The following is a 22,071-nucleotide window of genomic DNA, read 5'->3' on the forward strand; positions in this document are numbered from 1 at the left end:
GGATCATTTTAACTGCTTTATCTACTGTTCTGCAACTAAATGTTTACAAATGCCAACCCTAATCATGTACCTAGTGTGTAAGATATATAGCTGTAAATTTACAGCCAGGTTATTGTACGTTTTACCATACTATATTTGTTTAAACAAACAGTGGAATTAAAATTAGGGAACTTCAGTGGACAAGAGACACACAGTAGCATAAAATGAAAATATTGAAGTAGGCCAAAATACAAGTAACTCAAAATTGTACTTTACCTACCTGTATAAAGTACTACTTAGTTACTTTCCACCACATTTTAAATCCTAGAAGGTTACACAATGTAACATGTAACAGCAAGAAAACAACTAAAACATTCACATTAATTTACATTAAATAAAAAATATAATGAAGTGATTTGGTATTTCACCCCTCCAGGGTTTTTTATCTGTGTCCTTTGAGACAGTGTTCAGGAAAGTTAAATTTTACAGAACATATTATTGAACACTTTAATTAATTAATTATGGAAATGAAAAAAAAGGATTAATTAGAGGGTTTTTGTAGCTCTCTCTCTGGGAGTGGAGTGGTACTGGAGGGATTTGGATGGATAACCTGATGAATGTAGTCTTAGCAGTGTCTTCAATGAGGGCAGACCAAGTGAACTGCTGCGAGACAGATCAGCTGATCACAAATCTGTAGCAACCATAGATGTTTTTGATAAATTCTTGATTGTCAGAAAGTGAATAACCTGATCGTTACATTTTCTTAAGATCTACCATTAGCTGGTTTCAGTTCAGTTGTCAGTGTTATATTATTGTAAATGTAATTACTAGTATAATTTGTGTTAGTATTGGTCAGCCCAAAACAAATAATGTGATGCTCGTTTTCAAAAGATGGAAAATTATGCTGGCCACTTTAAAAAAAAAAAATGTTTAAACTATTTTCTAACTTATTTTGATAAATATTCAACCGATTAATTAATTATTCAAATGATTTTCAAATGCAGCCATAGTTTTGAATTATGCCAATAAATGATTACTGTTAATTTCTCCCAATCTCTCCTTTAAAACACTTCCCTATGATCCCTTTTCTCTTCTTCTTTAAATGTCCCTCTCTCTCCGTCTCTCCCTCTCTCTCTCTCTGAGCCATGGCTGCTCCATCCATAAATGCCACGATCAAAGTCTCCACTTTATTGGTGTTAGACTTGACCTCTCACCCCACTCTGCCAAATGTCAGTGCACCACATCCCTCTGCTCCAGCTGTTATAAATAAAGGACTCGGGTCCCAGATCTTACACATCCCTGGGATACAGACTGTCTTGTAAACAACCTCTTAGACATGACCTTACTGAGCAGAGAAGGTCATGATGATAAAGCAGGCAGATAGCACATCACCTTGCTGCAGCAGTGTGAATAAAGCTAACGGCAACAAGGCTGATTTTTTTTTTCTGTCAGATCTGGTGGGTTGACATGAAGCTTGAAATTTAAGCAGCAGATCACCTTGACCAAGAAGATAACATAATAGTATATGTGCACTCTCACTGCTTGATCTATTTGTGAGAGCCTTCAAGGTATTTTAATGGGTTTTTCTGTTTGTTGTTGCTTTGACAGAATGAGGGATACTCGTAAAAGATTCAACCCCAGTATAAAGTAGTATACATTTTTGAATCTCCAACTGTCCAGCAGAGGGCAGAATAAGACTATTGAATCCACCCTCCTCTTCCTTTCTGCCTGCCTCACTCTCATGATTAAGCAACTATGTCTAAATCTGTATATTTTACTCCCTCTTTCTCTCTTGTTTAAGCCCGGAGCCAGAGTTGGCATTTTTATGGTCCAGGATGATTTGTTTCGTGTCTTTGTTCTACCCGACAGTTCCCCTCTGTCAAACTCGCTCTTTGCCCTGCATCCCTTCCCTTCTCATTCCAGCCTCACTTTCTCTCTGCAAGTGGTTGTCATGGCCAAATCTTGAATTATGCCCCCATGGGATAAGTCTGCAGCTCCACAAGACCCTAGACACCAAACTAGGAACACAGACTTGTGGGCTTCATGTGTATATGCCTTAAGACACATATATACACATATATACACACACGCACGCACACACGCACACGCACGCACGCACGCACACACACACACACACACACACACACACACACAAACACACACACACAGGCAGGAATACATGTATCTCCTCAAGAACATTTTATGGCACACAAGCACAAGGCCAGCTATCAAAAGCCTCACATATTTCAGAGCAGACTGATTCTCTATATATGACTTAATTTCAGCCACCTGCAGAGTTTCCACATTCACTTCACAGTCTACACTCCAATTTATGTCCGTGTAACCCAGGACAGCTCAATCTTCTGGCTGCTTGCCCAGGTACACCATATAGCTGCAGCTAATGGACCATAGCATTGGTGCCAAACAGGGCAGTAGGGAATAAGGAGAGTATGGGCTTGATATGGTGAAGCCCGTTCCCAACTCTTCTGACCCCGGTGAGAGAAATCCTGTGGGCCTAGTATACAACCCCCGCACCACACCTCCTGCACCATCACAAACTCAATTACATCCATCAGTCATTGGGCGGAAGTGCCAGAAATGGCTCCCATACCTACAGTCAGTCACAGGACCCCGAAAATCTCCCCAGGTAAGGGTTTTGGAGTTCTGTATAGAAAGCTGACATGCTGAAGTGAGCCATACATGCAACACACACATATGCACATACCCCCAGGGCTCTCCATAAATCACACCTGACCTGTAAAAGCTGATTTGGTGCTAAATGTCCTTTATTCTCAGGTGGTGTTTACTGCCACAGGAAAAGAGGACTTAAGATGGGAATACTGAACTGAATTTTTCCCAAGATGTAGTGAAAAGGCCAAATAAGTTCTGTGTAATTTAGCTGCACTATTTTAGAGTAGTATTTTTCTTTGCATTTATTAGCGCCAATGGGAAATAGCTGAGAGAAGGGGATGACTTGCAATAGAAGTTCCAAGCTGGACTCAAACAGCAAACATTGCGATTATATGGTCAGTGTCTTAAACTCCTAGAGGCCACCATTACACCCTCTTCTTAATCAGCTGATTAGAGAAAATATAAGGCTCAGTATGGAGGATCAGTGTGGAGGATGAGGAGAACGGAGAAGACAAATTACACAAGTGGTGTTGTGAGAACTAGAGGAATGTAGCTGTAAGAGTGATTGGAGCTGTGTTGGACAGTGGAGCAGAGCAGGGAGAGTGAGGACGGGGGCGGAGGGGGGTCTCTGTCACAGCCCCATGGGTAATTGGCTCCAGATGTGAGGCAGCATGGCCCCTGCGCCAGCAAGGCGTCAGGGCCGCATTAAGAGCTCAACTCAGGGCCGACGGGATCGCAGAGGGACGAGCTCACCTCAAAAACACAGACTGGACCCCATACTGCGCTACTGACCACTGGGCCTCCATCAGTCAGTACCCCCCCTACATCTCAACCCCTGCTCATCATCTGCCAAAATAACCAAGCCCTGCCTTAAAACATCACAACTCCCCCTCCTCCTTGTTTATTTACCAAAGGCTTATTTCACTCTTGACCTTGATTTCTACACTGACAATATGAAATCTCTGCCATTGTCCCTCCACGGCTCATTATGTCTCGGTGACTATGGTGACAGCAATCTTGAAGTCAAGTCTATTCTATGTCATTGTGTTGCTGCTATTGTATTCGCCCTGATTGTGGGCTGACAGGTGATGAGCATGTCAGGCAATTCTTCCCCATAACGGCTGTTTTGAGAGTCTCTATTCAATACAGTAACATGTTCCCTGCACAGCATAGGAGTTTTTAGTGCTTTTTGGTGAAAGACAGCTTTGTGCAACCTGTGGGTGCTCTGACATCCACAAAGGCAGGGAGGTGAAGCATGTCACTCAGTTTACATGTGCAGTATGTAAAGTCTGAGACACGCTAACTGAAAAACAGATGTCAATAAAACTCATGATGATGATAAAGACCACTGAAGCCCATTGAGCTGTTGTTTCCTTCCCCTTATAGACTCATGTTTTGTGTGCTGATATTGTCTTTCGTCATTTGGGGGCCTTTTATCGCTACAATTTCGCAAAAAGCATGTAGAAATTTGAGAATGAAAAGAGAAAAAGCGCATCTGCAGTCTCAAAAAGAGTCCTCAAAGAGAGGAATGCTCTTACTGTGACACAAAGACCATGTTTACTGATAGAGCATGAAATCGATTAAAAGCAGAAAAGCAGCATGGGGTGATGGAGACGCAGGGAACATTGAGAATGGAAGGAAAGGGCTAAAAAAAATTAGATGGAGAGCAATTAATCAGTGATGACGCTTGCGTATTGATGGCATTTGCTGAGTTGCAGTCTGCCACCATGACTAACAAGGAAAAGCACTCATCATGCCAGCCAGCATTAAAAGACTTATGTGAAAAGACCCTTGAAGCACCTTTCAGCCAGGAATGCCTGTTGAACAAGATTATGCGGGTAAACAGAAACCAGATGTTGTGTGTGCTCTCTGCTCTGCTGCAGTTTTCTGACGTCCACTACCTGTGAAGGCACGTTGATCTGATGTTGTTGGAACACAAACAGGAAGAGGAAGTCAAATGTTCCACTGGCAATTTCTGCCAATACTAATCTGTGGAGGCCTTAACCCCAAAGTCAAACTGAACATTTGAGACTGCCGGGTGCTTTCTGTTAAGAGTCTATCCCATGAAGGCAGCAATAAAGCAATAAGATGTCAATCTGTGTCAAAGGTTAAAGTGAGGACATCAGGATCAGACCCAGCCGTTACCCAAAAATCCTGATTTCCATCAACAGAAAATAATTTTCAAAGAACACAGCCGACACCTCTTAAAACAATACAAGCACATAGGCTGCCAACAGGGGTTTAATTTCAGCCCACCATCGCTCCTGCGCCTCATTCCATCCTTTAACCCTGGGAGATGGTGTTGTCATACTGCTGGACATGGGCCCAGGGTGTGAGTGAGTTTAACTAAACAAAAACACTCCCACCCTGGGCTGAGGACACATGCCCCAGTTCAGACCTCCATAAAAACAGCTCTGGTCTGTGTTAACATGCACGTTTCCAGCACATGATAAAAGTGGGAGAAAATTGCAGCATCTGGTTATCTCTTGGTTCCGACTTAGGCTTTCATAAACCAAGCAAGGAATGCCAATGAAATGAGGATGAACAGTGAGCTGCTGTGAGCGGAGTCTGACAGTAGGTGGTAATCTTGTGTTGCGTATGGGTTTAGTCACTAGTTCCCATAGGAACCAGTGTAAGAGCATCTGAGGGTGTTTATTCCTGAAGGAGCTTGTGTCTTCATTGACTTCTCCTCATGATATTACAGACAGAGGTGGAAAGTAACTACCATTTACTCATGTACAAATTTGGAGTACATGTACTTCTACCACACAGCATTTTAAAGGGAATAATCTACTTCACTATTCAGGTCAAGATTTTACATAAGGAACATATAAACTTATAAATCATAGTGTTTTGCTAATTTTAACACAGTGATGAACCTTTCTGGCTTGTGACCCATTTCAACAGCTGTGTCTACTTGGAGCTCCTTGTCATGTTTTAAATATCTATGAGCTGTTAGCAAAGAGACTTTCCCCCTCTTAACTCTCTGATGGTTTAATTGAAATAACTGATTGAGGTACTAAGAGGTCAAAACAAAATATTTGACCAAGAAAAAGAGAAAAGATTAGAGAAAAGCATGGCATTACTTTGTTTTCTTCTTTTCTATCCCATTAATCACCTCACAACCCTTCCAGATTTATCTTGTGACCCTTTGGAGGGGGCCTGATCACTAGTTTGGAAACCACTTGACTAAATTACCTAACTGTAGAGTAAATAAAGTATGTAAAGCCAGCTCCACCTCATCCAGCTATACAGCAAAATGCTACTTAGGCCTTGATAAATCATGTATACATCAGAATAAATATATCAGTCACCATTTTTCCATGTAATTTTACTTTTCATACTTTTAAGTTCATTGTCGTGTTTGGGCATGATGTTGACAGATTGTGAAAACAAATTTCCCCATGGGAAAATAAAGGCTATCTATCTATATAATTATATTGCACTTTTACTTAATAGTAGTTTGAGTGGGGGACTTGCAGAACGCAGTATTTTTTAACTTATGTATTGTATTGTATTTCAAGAGTTTGAGTACCACCACTGAATACCACACACAGGTCATCTTTAAAGCAGCCAAGATACACATTGAGAGTTGCTGCTTTTCATGGGAGTGTCCTTCAGAGGACTGGATGGAGACGAGGATTATTTCTGGGGGAACGTCCTTTAAAAGGGGCGTGAGGAGCAGGCAGCCGTTGCTTTCTGCAGTGGGGCCAGTCTGCCTAATTCCTTAGATTAAAAGCAGCAGTCGGGTGGCCGTAGGTTCCAGAGGCAGCATGAAGACAATCTAAACAGCATCATGATTAGAAACGTACAGCGCATGTGGCTTTCATTAGCCACAGGCTGAACCCACTGCTCAACACTGAGGAGCAGGTCTCGGCATCAATACTGCGCCTGCCAATCAAATGCGCTGCCATGAAAGTGACACGTTACTGATGAGTTATCCACAACATCGATAAAGACAGTGTGGTGGTTTAATGACCAAATTTACATAAACAACATCTTTCATTTGAAGAATATTATGAATCATTTTACATTATAACTACAATCAGTACATTGTGATTAACATGCCTGGAGTGTTGTGTTCAGTTTTTGTTACCCAAGCAGCAGCAGAAACTTTTATACATGTGGTTTGGACGTAAAGTGAAAAATTAATGTTTTAATTAAGGTAAAAAAATAGTGAATAAAATAAAAAATAAAAACCCTTAAATCAGCTAATTAAATGTGTATTTAAAACTGAAAATGCGCCATAAACCAAATTAGAGAAAGCAGTAAACCTGACACATTTACGGCTCAGACTTGGTTGACAGCATTTTTAAATATTTGTGGAAGACTATTTTAGTTCATGAAAGGTGCATGATTATCCACACAGAACAACACAATAGCTGAACGTTAAAATGGAAACAGAGAAAAGATCAAATGTTACTTGAAATAAATTGGAAGGTAATGGTAATGCTTGGCACCTCTTGTGTTTCTCTGACACTTCACCCATCAGTTGTTCCATGCAGATTAAAAACAAACTAAGACTGATACACATTTGCAAACTTTCAGACATTGCAAATAATCACCCTAAAATTGGGTAAAGATGTGTAGAAATGTTTGGAAAAAAACATGAAGTCTTGTTTAGGTTTAGATCGTATGTGCTGAGTTTGGTCCATGTTTGTCAGTAACACAGTACAAAAAAAAAAAGAAAACATCTGTCTCATGCCTCGTGCTGAGAACAGCTTTACTATAAATAATCTGCCTGAGGTGATGCTGATTAGCATCTGTTTGTTCCCTTACTTCATCCAATATTCAGTTTATTTGGCATGTTTTCCCTTATTTGCTCTTGTGCTTGATTTAGGAAGGGAGGCAGGGAGGGGGGGCTAGGAGCTTTGCACCCATGTGATGACAATGACAGAGAAGCTGATGATTCCCATAATCAAACCAAGGACCACCAGAGACATCGCCTGCACAGAGGACACATACAATGTTAGCATCGCCACCTAAGAGGAAATTGACTGCATATCCAAATGTTTAACAAACAAAAAGGTAGAGACTGTGGTCAGTGACTTAAAAGGCTAAAAATGTTTTTACATCTCTGTATTTAACACAACCAAAAGGTTTATCTAAACAATGTGTAGTTACCCCGATGGAGTCAAAAGATTTGAGGGACTGCCTGCTAATCTTGAGGTAGAAGATGCCGGGGAAAACACACAAGAGACAGCTGGACGTCGTCGATCCTGCGGAATAAACAGGAAAGGCAGTTGAATTGCACATACTCCATACTGCACGTCTGATAATAGCAGCTTCATAAACTGTTTGAGCAGGACTGCACCATTAATTATGTATAAGTAGATACTGTGATTTGAGCCACCACGATCAATAATTGTGGAATATTGACATTTTAGCTGAGATCTTTTCTGGCTGCTTCTAATGTCGTCTGTAGTTGGAAACAGATCAGAATACACTATGTGGAGCAAAATAACCGAAAAACGTTATCATATACTAATATATGATTTATAAATAATACCATAATATCAAGCATAACAAACACTTTTCCTCTACCAAACTCCACAGCACATACCGATTATTCCAAACACATTTCTGATATCAGGGACAAAGATGGCGAGCATCAGCACCACGCCCAGGATTACTAGAGTTGCCATGATGTGGATAAGCCAGGAGAATGGTCGACCTCCACACAACAGCATGATCAAAGCCTTACGAGCCTAGAGCACACACACACACACACACACACACACACACACACACACACACACACACACACACACACACACACACACACACACACACACACACACACACACACACACACACACACACACACACACACACACACACACACACACACACACACACACACACACACACACACACACACACACACACACACACACACACACACACACACACACTCATTAAGACCCGACAGTCTACTGACTTAATGTTTCTGTGAGCAACAACAAAGCTTGAGGCAGGGAAGAGGGAATCTGGAAGGGTGATTATTTGGATTGGATGATGGAGGAAGACTTCTACAGTGATAGTGAAGGTGTTGCTCTATCTTTTTATTTTATTTGCAAAACAGGATCAGTTATTATGAAATTAAGTGTTATATATCTAGAATGTGTGAAGAATTAAAGTGCAGTTCAAAGGCAAATGACAGTTTAAAAAAGTTGAAAGAATTATCAATTTAATGCATTTGATGAATACAATTGATAGGTAAAAAAATAAGAAGCAATAAACTTTTAAAAAAGCATGCAGAGATAAAAAGATAAAAAGTAAAAGACAAAATATATTGTACATAAGAACATCAAAGACCTTGATTTTAAGTATTTTAACACAACTGAGTAAAAAAACATTTTGTTTAAGAAACTGTGGATATTTTACATTCCCTTCAGTACTTTTTGCTTGTGTAAGAAGAATTTAAAAGCATCGCTACTCACAGGGAAGTGGATAAGTGGCACAGTCAGCAACACCGACACCAGGATGGCCAGGCGAACTGTAATCACCATGATGTCCCGCGGCATGTAAGCATCGTAGCCAAGCAGCAGCTCAGAGTCCACGTTAGCTACAAGCAAACAACAATCGACTGAGGTTTACAATAAGAACACATATGGCAGAGCTTAGCAAAGTAGCTACAATGGTTTACAGTAATTTCTTTCACTCAGTGGTCTGTCGCCACTGGCTTACCGTAGAAGGTGAGGTAGCCAAACAGTGCAGAAATTAGGTAAAGCAGGAAACTGAGGCTGATGCTGACATTCGTAATGTTCTGCATTCTGACCTTAGAAGGTCTGTGAGACATGAGGAGACAGTCACTGGAGTGATACCATAAAATAGATTCAGTGACTTTAAATTAAACTGTAGGAATAAAAAGCTGCAGCTGACCGGTCCAGTTCGCAGTAGATTGGCAGGATGGCTGTGTGGCACAGAAAGGAGAAGGCCATGGTGGGGAGGGTGTAGGCACTCTGAAACACACATCAGTCAGAGCAGAGCCGTCATTAGCAAATTCTCAGCTTACAGTGTTACACAGGAGCGAGGGGGCAGGTGGGTCGAGGTATTGTTTGTGTAGGAGTAACTACCATCTGGGCTGCAGAACGTGACGATGCAAAACTCAGGTGTGAACTTCCCTTAAATGTATTCATACACTAGATGTAAATATACACCTCTAAATACCATGCAGGCAGGATTTTTAGTTATCTTTGTACAGCTGGAGCCAATATGTGCTTGCTGTAATTCTGCATGCCACATGTACATATGGCCTTTACGTGTTAGATGAATGTGAGTGGCAGCTGCACGGCGCACTTGCGTTTCTAACATATACAGCCCATCCTTCATAGGTGAGAGTGTGACTTGTCACCAGAGTCAAACAACAGCAGCAGACCTGCTTTCAACAGCTTCTCGCTGGCAGCTCACTCACTCTGCAAGTGCAGCATGTGCAGAGAGAAACGCTGGTTTCATATACAGAACGTACCTTACTGGAGATGACAAAGAGTTTGGGCGTACATTCTGAGTCAGATGAATTTGATATCTGGAGAAACAGGGAGAGAAGAGAGAGCATATTATTTCTGAGAGGAGATGACTTCTGCAGGGTGAAGCTAAAAATTCCATTGCACGGCTTTGGGGATAAAAAGAAAACAGCCTATCAAAGTTAACCCATGCCAGGTCTGGAGTTATAGTATTCTCTGTATAATTCCTAAAGGTCAGAGGTAATTTCCAGGCTCACGCAAGGTCACCTGAACTTCCTTCCCCTCAGGACTGGCACCATTCACCATTCACAGCTCTCTGTAGCCTCCTCTGGTCCTCATTAGCCAGAGCCAACCCAATCAGTAGATTCAATCTCCTGGGTTTTTCTCCTAATCCTATGGCCATGACCGTCTGGTCTAGACTACCTACCTCAGAGCTGCGGCATCTTATGTATGTGTTTGTGTGAAGGAAATAGAGGTTGTTATTACCTGGAAGTCACATGATAATGTAGTTACATTATGTGGCAGTGGGCAGGGGATGGACCATTTCTTCACCACAATCTGAAGAGGAGACAGCACAACAGGTCAACAATGGAAGAGTTGGATGAACTAATTTTTTACGGAGGATATTTAAACTCACCACAACTGCAAAGTACAGCATGAAGAAGAAGGCGAGGCTGCTGGTGTAGCCCAGGAAGCCTGTGAGGGTGAGAGAGAGATCTGATAAGAGTGGTTCAAACCAGTCAGGGCGGTTAATCAAGATGCTGCTTTATCTATTTACTCACCAATCTTAGGCAATATTGACAGAGGTAGAACAATACATATAGTGATAAGGATCAGTAGCAACCGGCCATCTTCATACCAGGCACCTCTGGAAAACAGGGAGTGGACATGAATTATTAAAGGCCAAAGCTGAATCGAACCACATTTCCTATCATCATATCCCTGGTCCTGAAATGTCAGGGACAGCAGAGATTAAGTGTCAGTTTCTTAAAATGGATTGGCTTTGGAAATTTGTCTCCATTTCGTGCTCAAATGCAGAGCGACAGATTCATCATGTGGTACGAATTAAGGGCTTTAGCTCTCGCAAACCATAACAATTATGTAATTCACATGCAAACGTTGTGTCACTCCATCAGATGAGACCACATTTCACTTTCCAGGTTTTTGGAGAGGGGGAATAATATTTTTCTTCGCAGAGGGATAGCCTTGGTGGTTTATTCGGGATTGGGGAGCTAAAAGAGGGGGGAGTAGGAAGAAGAGGAGGAGGGGCAGTGTTCGAGGTGACACATGTGGAAGGCATGCCGGCTCCACTGGGGTCGAGGTCGGGTGGGAAGGGTGCTCGCCTGGCGCTGCTGTATGTTGGACTGCAGCATGGGGTCATAAGGGACTGGCTCCACCACTCTTTATGGGGCTCCCACAGTCAGCAGCACCTGCTATGACCACATCAACACCCACTGACCCCTGTTTGGCAGTTTCACAGCTGTGGCGTTACCATAGGCGCTGATGGATTTGTCTCTGCGTCTACACATATTCTGCCCTGTAACTGGATGTCAGGGAGACCTCTCCTCTGACCCCGACTCTCTCTTGTCCAATCACTTCTACTCTCGCCAAGTTTAGCTGAAGCAGTCTACCGAAGCTTAGTTAATTCCCTTCTCCACTTTTACAGACAGAGGGATGTAAAAAAAAAAAAAAGAGCTTCACTACCATTAGGATCCATTCTCAGGAGGCTTGAGGCTTACTGTAAAGACGCAGGATACCTAGAAGACCCATGAAATGTGGAACATTTCACGCTATAACAAGATGCAGGATAGCTCTCAGTTAAGGTTGGAGTGCGACTGCCAATGAGCCAATCTCCAGAAAGTGTTGAAGATCAGCATAAATCTGGCAAACGCAGCTCAAATCCACAGCTGTCCATGTCTTTGGCCTTGTTACTGAACACGACAGGAGAAACACAGAAGAAGACTACAAATTTGCGCACAACCGCTTTCGCTCTGCCGCATTATGATAAATGAGCCAGAAAAAAAGGAAAGTGTTTTAACATAAAACAACTCGTTCATTCAGGCTTTGATGGACTTGAGTATGTGTCTGTTAACATCCCAAAGCCACTCATTAACAGAAATGTTTTGTTTCGCTCAGCAGTGAGCTGTAATTAGAATGGCAAAACTGATATCCCCTTGTATCAGTCTGATTCCGGGGAACATGTGCGAGAGATTTGGGGGGTGAAAGGAGAGCACTAATACAAAGCAGCTGTGTGAGGAAGATTCAGATGTTGACGGATTGGGCTGAAAGCAGCTACAACTCTTGCTTAAACCAGTGTGGCCAATAATAAAGTGATAGAAGTTACATTCTTGGCCTGGGATTTGGACCTGAGCTGCAGGCTGGTCCACGCAGACCAATGAAAGACACAGGCTGCTGATGACGGGTGATGAATGGCTCTCTATCGTAAATACATGCTTCACGCTATACAGCACTGAGCACAAGTTTCCCTTCAATCGCTCACAGACAAAGCATTAGCGCGGTGTGGTTTGGTGAGAGTTCTTCTTCCACCACATTATTCATCGTTTCTCATTGCTGGGATAATTCTAGTTTGTGTAGCCTTGTGGTGCAGAAGTGTCAAATTTGACTTATTTGAAGGCCAAAAGGTATAATCTACAACATCATGGGAACAGGAATGAGTCATTTATTATCTTAGTGCAGACTTTTAAAATCCGTCCAGCTAATCTAAAAGAATGGCTTGGTTTTATCTACAGCTGTGACAGATTTTAAACCAAATGTCCTCAATGATGAGGGAGGCTGGATACCCACTCTGGGTTGCCTGGGCTCAGGAAGCTGTTGATGGCTGCAGGAAGCTCCGACTTCAAGATGAACATATAGGATGCCATGGCTGTGAGAGAAAGGAAAAAAAGATTCAGCAACTGTGTGTTTTTTAAATTATTATTAAATAAACAGGGGAAAAAGGACCAAACTACTAAACAGATGACTGTATGCTGCTACAAGCAATCCTGAACTGCTGTGAGAGGGTGATGTGTGTTTTCCAGCACAAGGAAATGGAAAGGCAGGGCGGAGGGGTACCACAGCTCTGAGTTAATGCAGATGGGTGGGGCAGGCAGCTCAAGGGGATCACCAGCAAAGCCCTCATTGCAGAGGAGCAGACATTATGCAGATCTTCCAACTGCTGGAGACCGGGAGTAGCGACCAGGACGAAGAGGGGGAGGAATGCTAACAATAATGATCTCTGACGCTAATCCAGGTATTTTTCTCCCCCTTCTCCACCTCACGAGGAAACAGGATATTATCAGCCTCCGACAGGCTCCTGCATCCTTCCTTGGACAGCCAATCAGAGAATGGGCGGTGGGGGGTTGGGGTCATTTCCAGAGGGTCATACCAGCCCCAAAACCACTGAGAGGAAAATGTGAAAGGGAGATGGAGATTGCGCCAGGAGAAGAGGACGTTTTTCTGCTGCGAAACAGGCCTCAGATGCAGTGTGTGGTCAGCGATGAAGGGAGATAATGTTAAGGGATTTAAATTTGTGAAGCCAGGCACAGACTCAGACTAAGAGTTAGCTGGGACCTTTATTGCCCCAGGGCAGGTCTTGCACTCGCCGTTAAATAAGCCTAGACCATAATCCCTCAGATCCTGTGTTTGTTTATAAAAGAAAATTCTTCCAATAACTCTCCAGCCCACACAGACACAAGGACACTCTGAGAAGAGCTAAAGCCATTAATAAGCACTAAAATCTGTCAATAGCAGTTGCTTTTGTGTTTTAGCCAAGTTTTAATTTAAACAAAACTATAAAGACAAAAATACTTTCCATTTAAACCACGAAAACCAATACAGACACACTGACGGCGGAAATCACACAACGGGGCATGATGCAATGGTTTAGTTTCATGCAGTTGGTTACTGTAAGCACAACACTTTCATGGGAATCCCTGGTGGGATAATACTTACGTCTCTAAACAAAAAGGCCCTTGAGTAAAGAGAAAGGATTGTTATTGGCCGAGTGGTAGGAAAACATATTCTAATAATATGAGCGTATGTAAAATTCAAGAAAATTGATGTAAACCGTCTGTGTGTGGTCAGCAAAGTAAGCACAGTTATGAGAGTGTGTTGAACATAAGACAGAGCCACTTTCATTTCATTAGGAGCGAGGGGAGAGGCGGGCTGTGAGAGCCCTGGGCTGGTCAGTAATTAAGGTCAATTGGCCCATCAGCCTTTGGCAGTGCAGATGAATGTTTACTCAGAGTGAGGCTAATTGCACTCTTATAAAAGGGGCCCGGGGTGTAGACAGATGCATGCTGGAGTGCTGGCTCTCACACTCTCATACGTACTGCCCCCATGCTGGGAAAACCACAAACATACCAGAGGGCAGTGAAGTAATCCACTCAGCCGCGCCACTAATGACTGCCGAGGAGCTATCACCTCCGCTTACGACTGTCTGCGAAGCGCACTGTTTGTGGCTGAGGTACGGATGGAGATGGCAGCAGTAGTAGAGAGAAGTGAGGGGGTGGGGTAATAAGGGAGGGGTCCCATTAGGTTACTCAACACTCAGAGGGTGGGTGTAGGTTTACCATCAGTGATCAATTAGACGAGAAGTCAGGTTTCAGGCCCAAGGGAGGGGGCAGAAAGGACAGCGGCTACTCTGGTCAAAGGTTATCAGGGAATCCGGATAATAGCCTCACAGAAAGGAGGGAGTAACCCTGACAGAGCCATCTGATCTCCAGTAGGAGGCACTATCTGCCTCCAAAATAAACTGGCCATGGTCTGACCCCCACAGCACTTCACCACTCTGCTTCTTAAAAATACCACAAAATCGGTTTATGTCCTACATGTCAGAAATAATGTATGCAACTGTCCAATGAAAGGGGAGCGGACTTACCACCAATATTTTGGATAACAATAACAATTCCAACCAGAACCTAGAAAGAAATTGGAAAGGGTGGTTAGTGTGGACATGTTTCCCAGTCATGTTGAAATTATAAGTGTGTAAGTTCCTTCTTTTTTTCACAGGAAAATGTTACACTCATCCAAAAGACATTACTTACTTTTCCTGGTTTCTGCAAGGCTCGCCCTCCAAGGTCTTCATATGAATTGATACCTGTAAAAGACAAACCAGAATCTATCAGACATTCTCAACTACTCAAAGATGATTAGGGTAGTAATTAATGACCTACATCCCACTATTTATGTGTTTATCTCGTTTTATCTGATCCCTTTTGGCTGCATTGATCCTACTTTGAAACTTATCTTAAATGTCAGCTGATTCAATCACAAATAGGAAATCAATTAAAACAAAAAACAATGACACAGATAGCATAGTTTTAAAACAGACAACATATCAGCTAGATTTCTTACACAATGATCTAATCATGAGTGAAGTTTGTTCAGTGTGTGGGTAAAAATCATCTGGATGAAGCCATGGGGATGTTCTTATCTAAAGTTAGACTGTGTATCCATTGTTAGCTTCTCACCTGTTTGGTCACATAGCTTCAGAAGGAGATGTATAGAGTATGCCGCCAGGCTAGACACAAGCACAAGCAGGATACTAAACAGGAAAGGCAGACAGAGCAGAAATCAGTTTACAATCAGATGTATCTATATATCTGACTGCAGCTGAAGATGCAGCTGAAGGTATTCTTACCAGAAACCAACGATGCCAGTGCTTGCCATAGCATAAGCTAGCCCAAGTATACCACTGCCCATGATTGCATTCATCAGATTAAACACACATGAAGCAAAGGAGGCTCCTTTGACTCTGCTCTGCCCTGTTCCCTGCACACACAAAGATAACACATGATATAAAGAAGTAAAGCAAGGAGGGTGAAGATCAAGCAGAAAAAGAAATTGTATTATTACTGTAATGTCTATATGCGAATTGCTCCTGACAGCATTAAGAACAACTGGCCAGCCCTGATGATGGATGTCATGAGACAACGCCACAGTGGCATGTAGGATCAGGGAATGGAAATGGGAATGGACGGGGTGGGATTTGAGCTGGTGGATCTGGGACAGCTGCCTGAGCTCAGGATAGGGGGAGCTGCCCAAACTGCTTGACCTCTCTAATAGGGGATATCCTGAAGAGAACGAGTGGCAACTCTGGTGTCAGTGTCACAACAAGCTTGGATTGACCTGTGGGCTGCTGAATCTGATTCACCCTGGGTTACAGTACTGAAAGACAGGAAGTAAACTATGGCACCACATGGATGAAATATGGACCGGCTGCCACGTAAAATGAAAATGCAGCAATTTCAATAACTCTGATTTACACTTATTAAGAATGTGACTTTTATGACCACTTTGAATCTTGCATTCATTACCCCTGTTCGGCAACACACTGGGGTCACCAGCCCAGCATAGTGCTGAGCTGCTTGTCTCACCTGGTTTCTTTTCTACTTTGTGTCTTTCAAATAATTGCATTAAATCAGGAGAATTTGATCACTGTAAAGTCATTCGAAACTTGTTTTGCCATGAATGTTTCAATGAATTATCTTGACAATGATTCATTCAACTGCGTGTATGTTTCTGCCATTAACATAGCATTTTCAAAGCTCAACTGGAAGACTTCAGTACCAGGTACTAGTTTAATGGACTTCCTCCAAAAAGTGTCACAATCAGTAATGATGACAACGTCAATATATGTTTTGATGGGGCCATCACCAAGGTTATGCCTTCTGTATTGTTGCTGGGAATTTTAAGGATTTGAGGAGGGGTTTACAATCTGTAATGTTTTAAAAAGCCAAAACACAAGTTAAAGTTCAATAATTAACTTTTGAGAGCTGCCTCCAGACCCACAGTACACATTATATAACAGCTTTACAGGCTGAATGGCCTCAAGCATAATGAGTAAAATTAAAGTATTGTTCCCCATTAAATTAATAAATGTCATGAAGAATGTATTTCTGTTACACTCATGTCTGTTTCCTGAAAGTGCTGACAGAAGCAGAAAGCAGAGAGGAAACTGGCTGTGCTGTTTTATTAATCACATGACATCTGTCATAAGCAACATTTCTGCTGACAGATTGTCTACATGTAGGCCTATATGCAAAAAAAAACCCAAAAAACCTACAGATATTGCACCGCTTCAGATCAGATATTGCACTTGTGACAGCTGTTATTTCAGTACTTACATTTGTTAATAAAGGTGTAGCTTCGTTGCTCTCTGTGTTCCCGGCGGCGCACTGACTGTATAAGTCGGCGTTTGCATTGCCATTAATGCTCATTTTCTCCTCTCAGAAACCTCAGCGGACACACAAACCTCTAAGTCACACAGCTTCAGGTCACACCTCACAAATACGCGAGTCAGCGTGACGGTGGACAAATGAAAACATCCTCTCTGGTGTCACTTTTAAACTCTCCTCTTATCAAACTTTCAGCTGCTCGTTGTTGTTGTTGACTCGCGCGTCACGTGACCTCCCTCTTCCGTCGCATTCTGGAGAGTCAGAAAGGAACCCGACCAATCCGAGATCGGCTATCCATTCGCTCGACCAATCACGTCGGCTCTAGTCTGCCACTGATGACGCATTCCAAGCATGCTTGAAGACGGAGGATGTTGAGGTGAGCTCTGGATGTGGCTTTTCTCGATAATAATAGTGTATTTAACATTCATTAAGCTGTGTGTTGCATCTTTTTGTTGAACCCTAACAGTTTAATTGTGTTTTATTTACTTTTCTGCCACATAACGGCTGCTATTTTGTTATTTCAGGCTCCTCAGCAGAGTCCTAGCATCTTTGCAAACCCAAAGTAACCTGAAACTTGCCCAAAACTTGTGCTCAGCCTGTCCTGGCTTTGCTGTGAAGCCCATAATGGAACCCAAACTGTACCAGCCCCCCGCAGAGGTCCGTGGTATGACCTCTCTGGACAGAGAGGCGTTCTCGCAGACCATTACAGTCCCAGCTCTACGGGTGCCCACTGGGGTCTTAAACAAAGTAGTCAAAAGCCTGAAAAAGTCGACTATCCAACGTCCAGGTGTCCCCAGAGTGGTCCAGGATCAAGAGGAGAGTAGTGACTTCCGGTTAGTGCTCTTGGATCCTATCAGGGTCTCCTCACCAAAGTCCTTCAATGAAGCTGAAGCTGAGGCTCTGCGTTCTTTCGGTGTTGATGAAGAGCTGCTGGACTATGAGCTGAGCTTGACCTACGATAACCTGAAGAGTGAAGAAGTGCTGCAGGCTGTGCTCCCACAGGGTCAGGATGTGACATCATCGTTCAGCCGAGTGGGACACATCGCACACATGAACCTAAGGGACCACCAGCTACCATACAGGAACCTCATAGGTGAGAGAGGCCGTTGCTGATGATTTCAAGCCAAAATAACACAGAGACAGGTGACAAATTAAAGGAAAAACAACAACTTAAAGTGTCTTAAGAAGAGGTTGGGTCAACATGAACCTCCAGAAAAAGCTTCAATGCTCCTTGGTGTAGAGATTCTACCAGCCTCTGCTGGAGGGGGTGAACTCCATTATTTCTGAGAATATTCTGTAATTTAGTGTTTTAGGATAGTGTAAAGCACTGTTCAACATATAGGTTCAAAATGTCCCTCAGGTGTTCACTCGGGTTGAGATTTGCTGACTGTGATGATTAACTTTGCAAACTGTATGTAAGCGTATGCATTCATTGTTTCTCGACTCGTTTATTTACCATTTTTTCCTTTAATTTGTCACCTTTCTGTGTTCAAGTTCCTGTCGTGTTTGTCACCGTTTCCTTAGTAGATGACTGTACCCAAAGCATTTGAAATTTTTAATAGAAACATGGCAAATAAGATATTTAGAAAAAATGTCCCTACATATTTCATTTTTGTGCTGCACAGTAACTATAATAATGGACAATGTCTTGTCCTCATGATCAAGGTGAGACGAGCTGTGTGGTTGTATTTGAGCATTTATTGTGTTGGCTGTTGTTCACTTCTTTAAATCTGTGGATTCCCACAATTGTGGTTCTTACAGTATTTTCATGTGGTCAACCAAATACTGTCGAAACGAAACCAGAAAATATACATATTAGAGTAGATGGAAACAGACGCTTTTGAAACTTTTTCTTTAAAAAAATGACTCGGAACAATAAATACAAAAATAATTGTGAATTAACTTTGTTCTGATTGAGTAATCTATCAGTCGTTGCAGCTCTAGATTGATGAATTGTTTGAAGCATTTTTCAATTAAAAGCTACAAACATTCTCCAGTTCCATCTTCTTAAACGTGAGAATTTCTGTTTCTATCTGTTTCATATCACTGTGAACTGATATAATTTGGGGTTTGGACTGTTTGGACTAGTAATATGACCATATCACTTTGGATACTGAGGAATTACAGTTGACATATCAATATTTTCTGAATGGTAAAGAAAACTATTTATCAAGAGAAAAATCTGCATATTGATCAAGAATAACATAGTATTAATATACAGAGAGCTGTGGCTGTACTACATATTATTATTTAATTATATATTATATGTTTAACTTTGATTCTTCTTCTTTAGTCATACATTTCTGATCAAACTCAGAAAACCATGATTTATAAACAGCTAAGATTTCAGAGTTTGGAAATCATATTTATTGCTGCTTCCATTGTAGGTCAAGTCATCATGGACAAAAACCCTGGTGTCACCTGTGTGGTCAATAAAACAAACATTATTGACACAACTTACCGTAACTTCAAGATGGAGGTGCTTGCTGGAGAGGAGAACATGGTCGCCAAAGTAAGTTAAATCACAAATGTGCAGCGAGTATATTTTAGTAGTGCACACATATATACAGTCAACCTGTTTAGTTGTTGTAAATATGTTCAGATGAACTGATGTGAACTCTGATGATCATCTTCTGTTTCTGTGGTGCAGGTGAGAGAAAACGGGGTGACATACGAGTTTGACTTTTCTCGTGTTTACTGGAACCCCCGACTGAGCACAGAGCACCAGCGTGTGGTGCAGCTCGTCAAACGTGGTGACACTGTGTTTGATGTGTTTGCTGGCGTCGGACCCTTTGCCGTCCCAGTTGCCCGCTCGGGTGCCAATGTGTTTGCCAATGATCTCAACCCAGAGTCGTACAAGTGGCTACAGCACAACTGCAAACTCAACAAGGTGGACAGCAAAGTCAAAACCTTCAACCTGGACGGCAGAGCGTTCATCCAGGAACCCGTGAAGCAAGAGCTGCCCGTACTGTTAAAGGGAAAATTCAGTGTTCATGTGGTGATGAACCTGCCTGCCTTGGCTCTGGAGTTCCTGGATGCATTCAGAGGCCTCCTACACCAGGAGCCTCCCTGCGATGACAACCTACCCACAGTGCACTGCTACGGGTTCTCTAAAGAGGACAACCCTGAAAAGGACATGGTGGAGAGGGCTTCCTGCAGCCTCGGGTTCCCCCTGGAGCAGCGGTGCTCTGTGCATTTTGTGCGCAATGTAGCACCCAACAAAGATATGATGTGTGTGAGCTTCACAATCCCTAAAGAGGTCCTATTCTGCAGTGAACCCCAACAAACAGGTGAGAGTTAATGCGCATAACAGTGAGGAATACAGTAATAAACTGATAACGACTTCAGTATGAAAGCCATTAAAATGTAATTTATTGTATTGGCTGGATAGGATGCCAAACTGTATAAAAATACAGTATATAACAATCAGTATCTGGGCTGAAATACAACATGGCAACAGATTTGATGTGAGAATTTGATTTTACACCTCAGTTAAGGAATATGCAACATGTAGATGAGGGGACCCTCTTCAAGCCTGTAATCCAGTCATGTGACTGTTGTGAAAAATTAGCTTTACAGCGCAAACAGAAGTTTTCTTTATTTGCACAACATGAGCACATTATCAGCTAACTCATTACTTTACCTCAGTTATTCCAGTGCACATCCACTTTTACAGGCTGGTATTGACTCTTTCCTGTCTGTGTTTTTGTTCTTCTGTCTTTCACTTGGCTGTTGTGAATAGGAATTATTCATTTGCAAATATTATTAGTAATGAACAAATTGAAATTCAACACATTCAAAAAATGGTCTCAAATTTGTAGAGATTTCATTTGAATATTTTTGTCTGTTGTATTTTTTTACCTGGAGTATTTATTGACTATTCTGTGTGTTTTAATGAAATTCAAAAAGCAATTTTCCACCTCAGTGTACATAAGTTTTATTTCTATTAGATTCTAAACAGTTTTCCTTTGCTTCATTTATCCACAGAGTCTTCAGAGGAACCAGCTCCAAAGAGGCAGAAGTGTGAAGAAACAACAGATTCGACATAATAATCAAACAAACCTGACATAACAGAGTGTGAGGATACAGTTGAGTTGAGGCTCGAAGTTTGTTTTTTTTGGTTTACTGTTGCTTTTATTTCTTTTAATTCAGTAAATGACTCCCCTTTGTTCATCCATGTATGTATTAGAACTGTTATTATTCAGTATGCAATAGCTTACATCCTGAGTTGTTTCATGTTTAAATAAATCTGTATAATGATGGACAGACAGTCAGTGTTCACTGTGATTTATTAAATATCAAAATAACACAAAAATATAAAATGCCATGTACAAACAAAATCTGAGCACTACAGCAGCTGTTGTCCTCTCCACAATGGCAGTGATGCTGCATTTATAGTCCATTCAGTTCTCATTTCTAAATTGGTAGCTGTTGTACTTGTGGAGCTCTGTATGCATTCAGCCTTTCCAGAGGAACAGCCCGCTGAAAGCATCCTGGACGGCTCGATGACACGCCAAAGCTGAGCTGTATCCTCCAGCTGTGTCCTGAGGCATGGCAGCCCGCACATGGTTCAAATACCTGAGAACACACAGAAAGCCACAATCAGTGACATCAGAGAGGTATTTAATAAATAATGTGACTGACCGGCAGCCTGAGAGCTGCTTTCAATAGTAGTTCCTGTGAGTAACTTGAGTGTAAGTTTATTCATCATTAAATCCACACTTCAACTTGTTTTTTCTGGCTCTCCGGGACCTTTTGCTCCTTTGATGAGATTGGCGAAGACATACATACTCATACACTAAAACTGGAACACCTTG

At 42.1% G+C, this 22,071-nt stretch overlaps 3 protein-coding genes across 3 annotated transcripts in view; 1 reads left to right on the forward strand and 2 right to left on the reverse strand.

The window, feature by feature from the left end:
- Window positions 1-6,505: 6,505 nt before the first annotated feature.
- On the reverse strand, window positions 6,506-17,453 carry slc38a6 (solute carrier family 38 member 6). The gene is made up of 16 exons (XM_062440167.1): window positions 17,204-17,453; window positions 15,718-15,848; window positions 15,548-15,621; window positions 15,122-15,174; window positions 14,956-14,995; window positions 12,882-12,960; window positions 10,859-10,944; window positions 10,714-10,772; window positions 10,563-10,634; window positions 10,082-10,138; window positions 9,496-9,575; window positions 9,301-9,401; window positions 9,054-9,178; window positions 8,174-8,318; window positions 7,735-7,829; window positions 6,506-7,556 (listed from the first exon to the last, which is right to left on the reverse strand). The coding sequence occupies exons 1-16, from the start codon at window positions 17,294-17,296 to the stop codon at window positions 7,473-7,475; spliced, it is 1,374 nt and encodes a 457-aa protein (XP_062296151.1). The 5' UTR covers window positions 17,297-17,453; the 3' UTR covers window positions 6,506-7,472.
- Window positions 17,454-17,593: 140 nt separating this feature from the next.
- On the forward strand, window positions 17,594-21,374 carry trmt5 (tRNA methyltransferase 5). The gene is made up of 5 exons (XM_062440280.1): window positions 17,594-17,630; window positions 17,779-18,347; window positions 19,642-19,766; window positions 19,905-20,544; window positions 21,242-21,374. The coding sequence occupies exons 1-5, from the start codon at window positions 17,623-17,625 to the stop codon at window positions 21,301-21,303; spliced, it is 1,404 nt and encodes a 467-aa protein (XP_062296264.1). The 5' UTR covers window positions 17,594-17,622; the 3' UTR covers window positions 21,304-21,374.
- Window positions 21,362-22,071, reverse strand: part of mnat1 (MNAT1 component of CDK activating kinase) — a 34,624-nt gene continuing 33,914 nt past the window's right edge. The window contains exon 8 of the mRNA XM_062440281.1: window positions 21,362-21,832. Within this exon, the coding sequence (XP_062296265.1) occupies window positions 21,712-21,832 (121 nt within the window). The 3' untranslated portion in view covers window positions 21,362-21,711. The remainder of the gene's footprint in view (window positions 21,833-22,071) is intronic.

Source organism: Scomber scombrus, chromosome 19, assembly GCF_963691925.1.
Source record: "Scomber scombrus chromosome 19, fScoSco1.1, whole genome shotgun sequence".
NCBI lineage: Eukaryota > Metazoa > Chordata > Actinopteri > Scombriformes > Scombridae > Scomber > Scomber scombrus.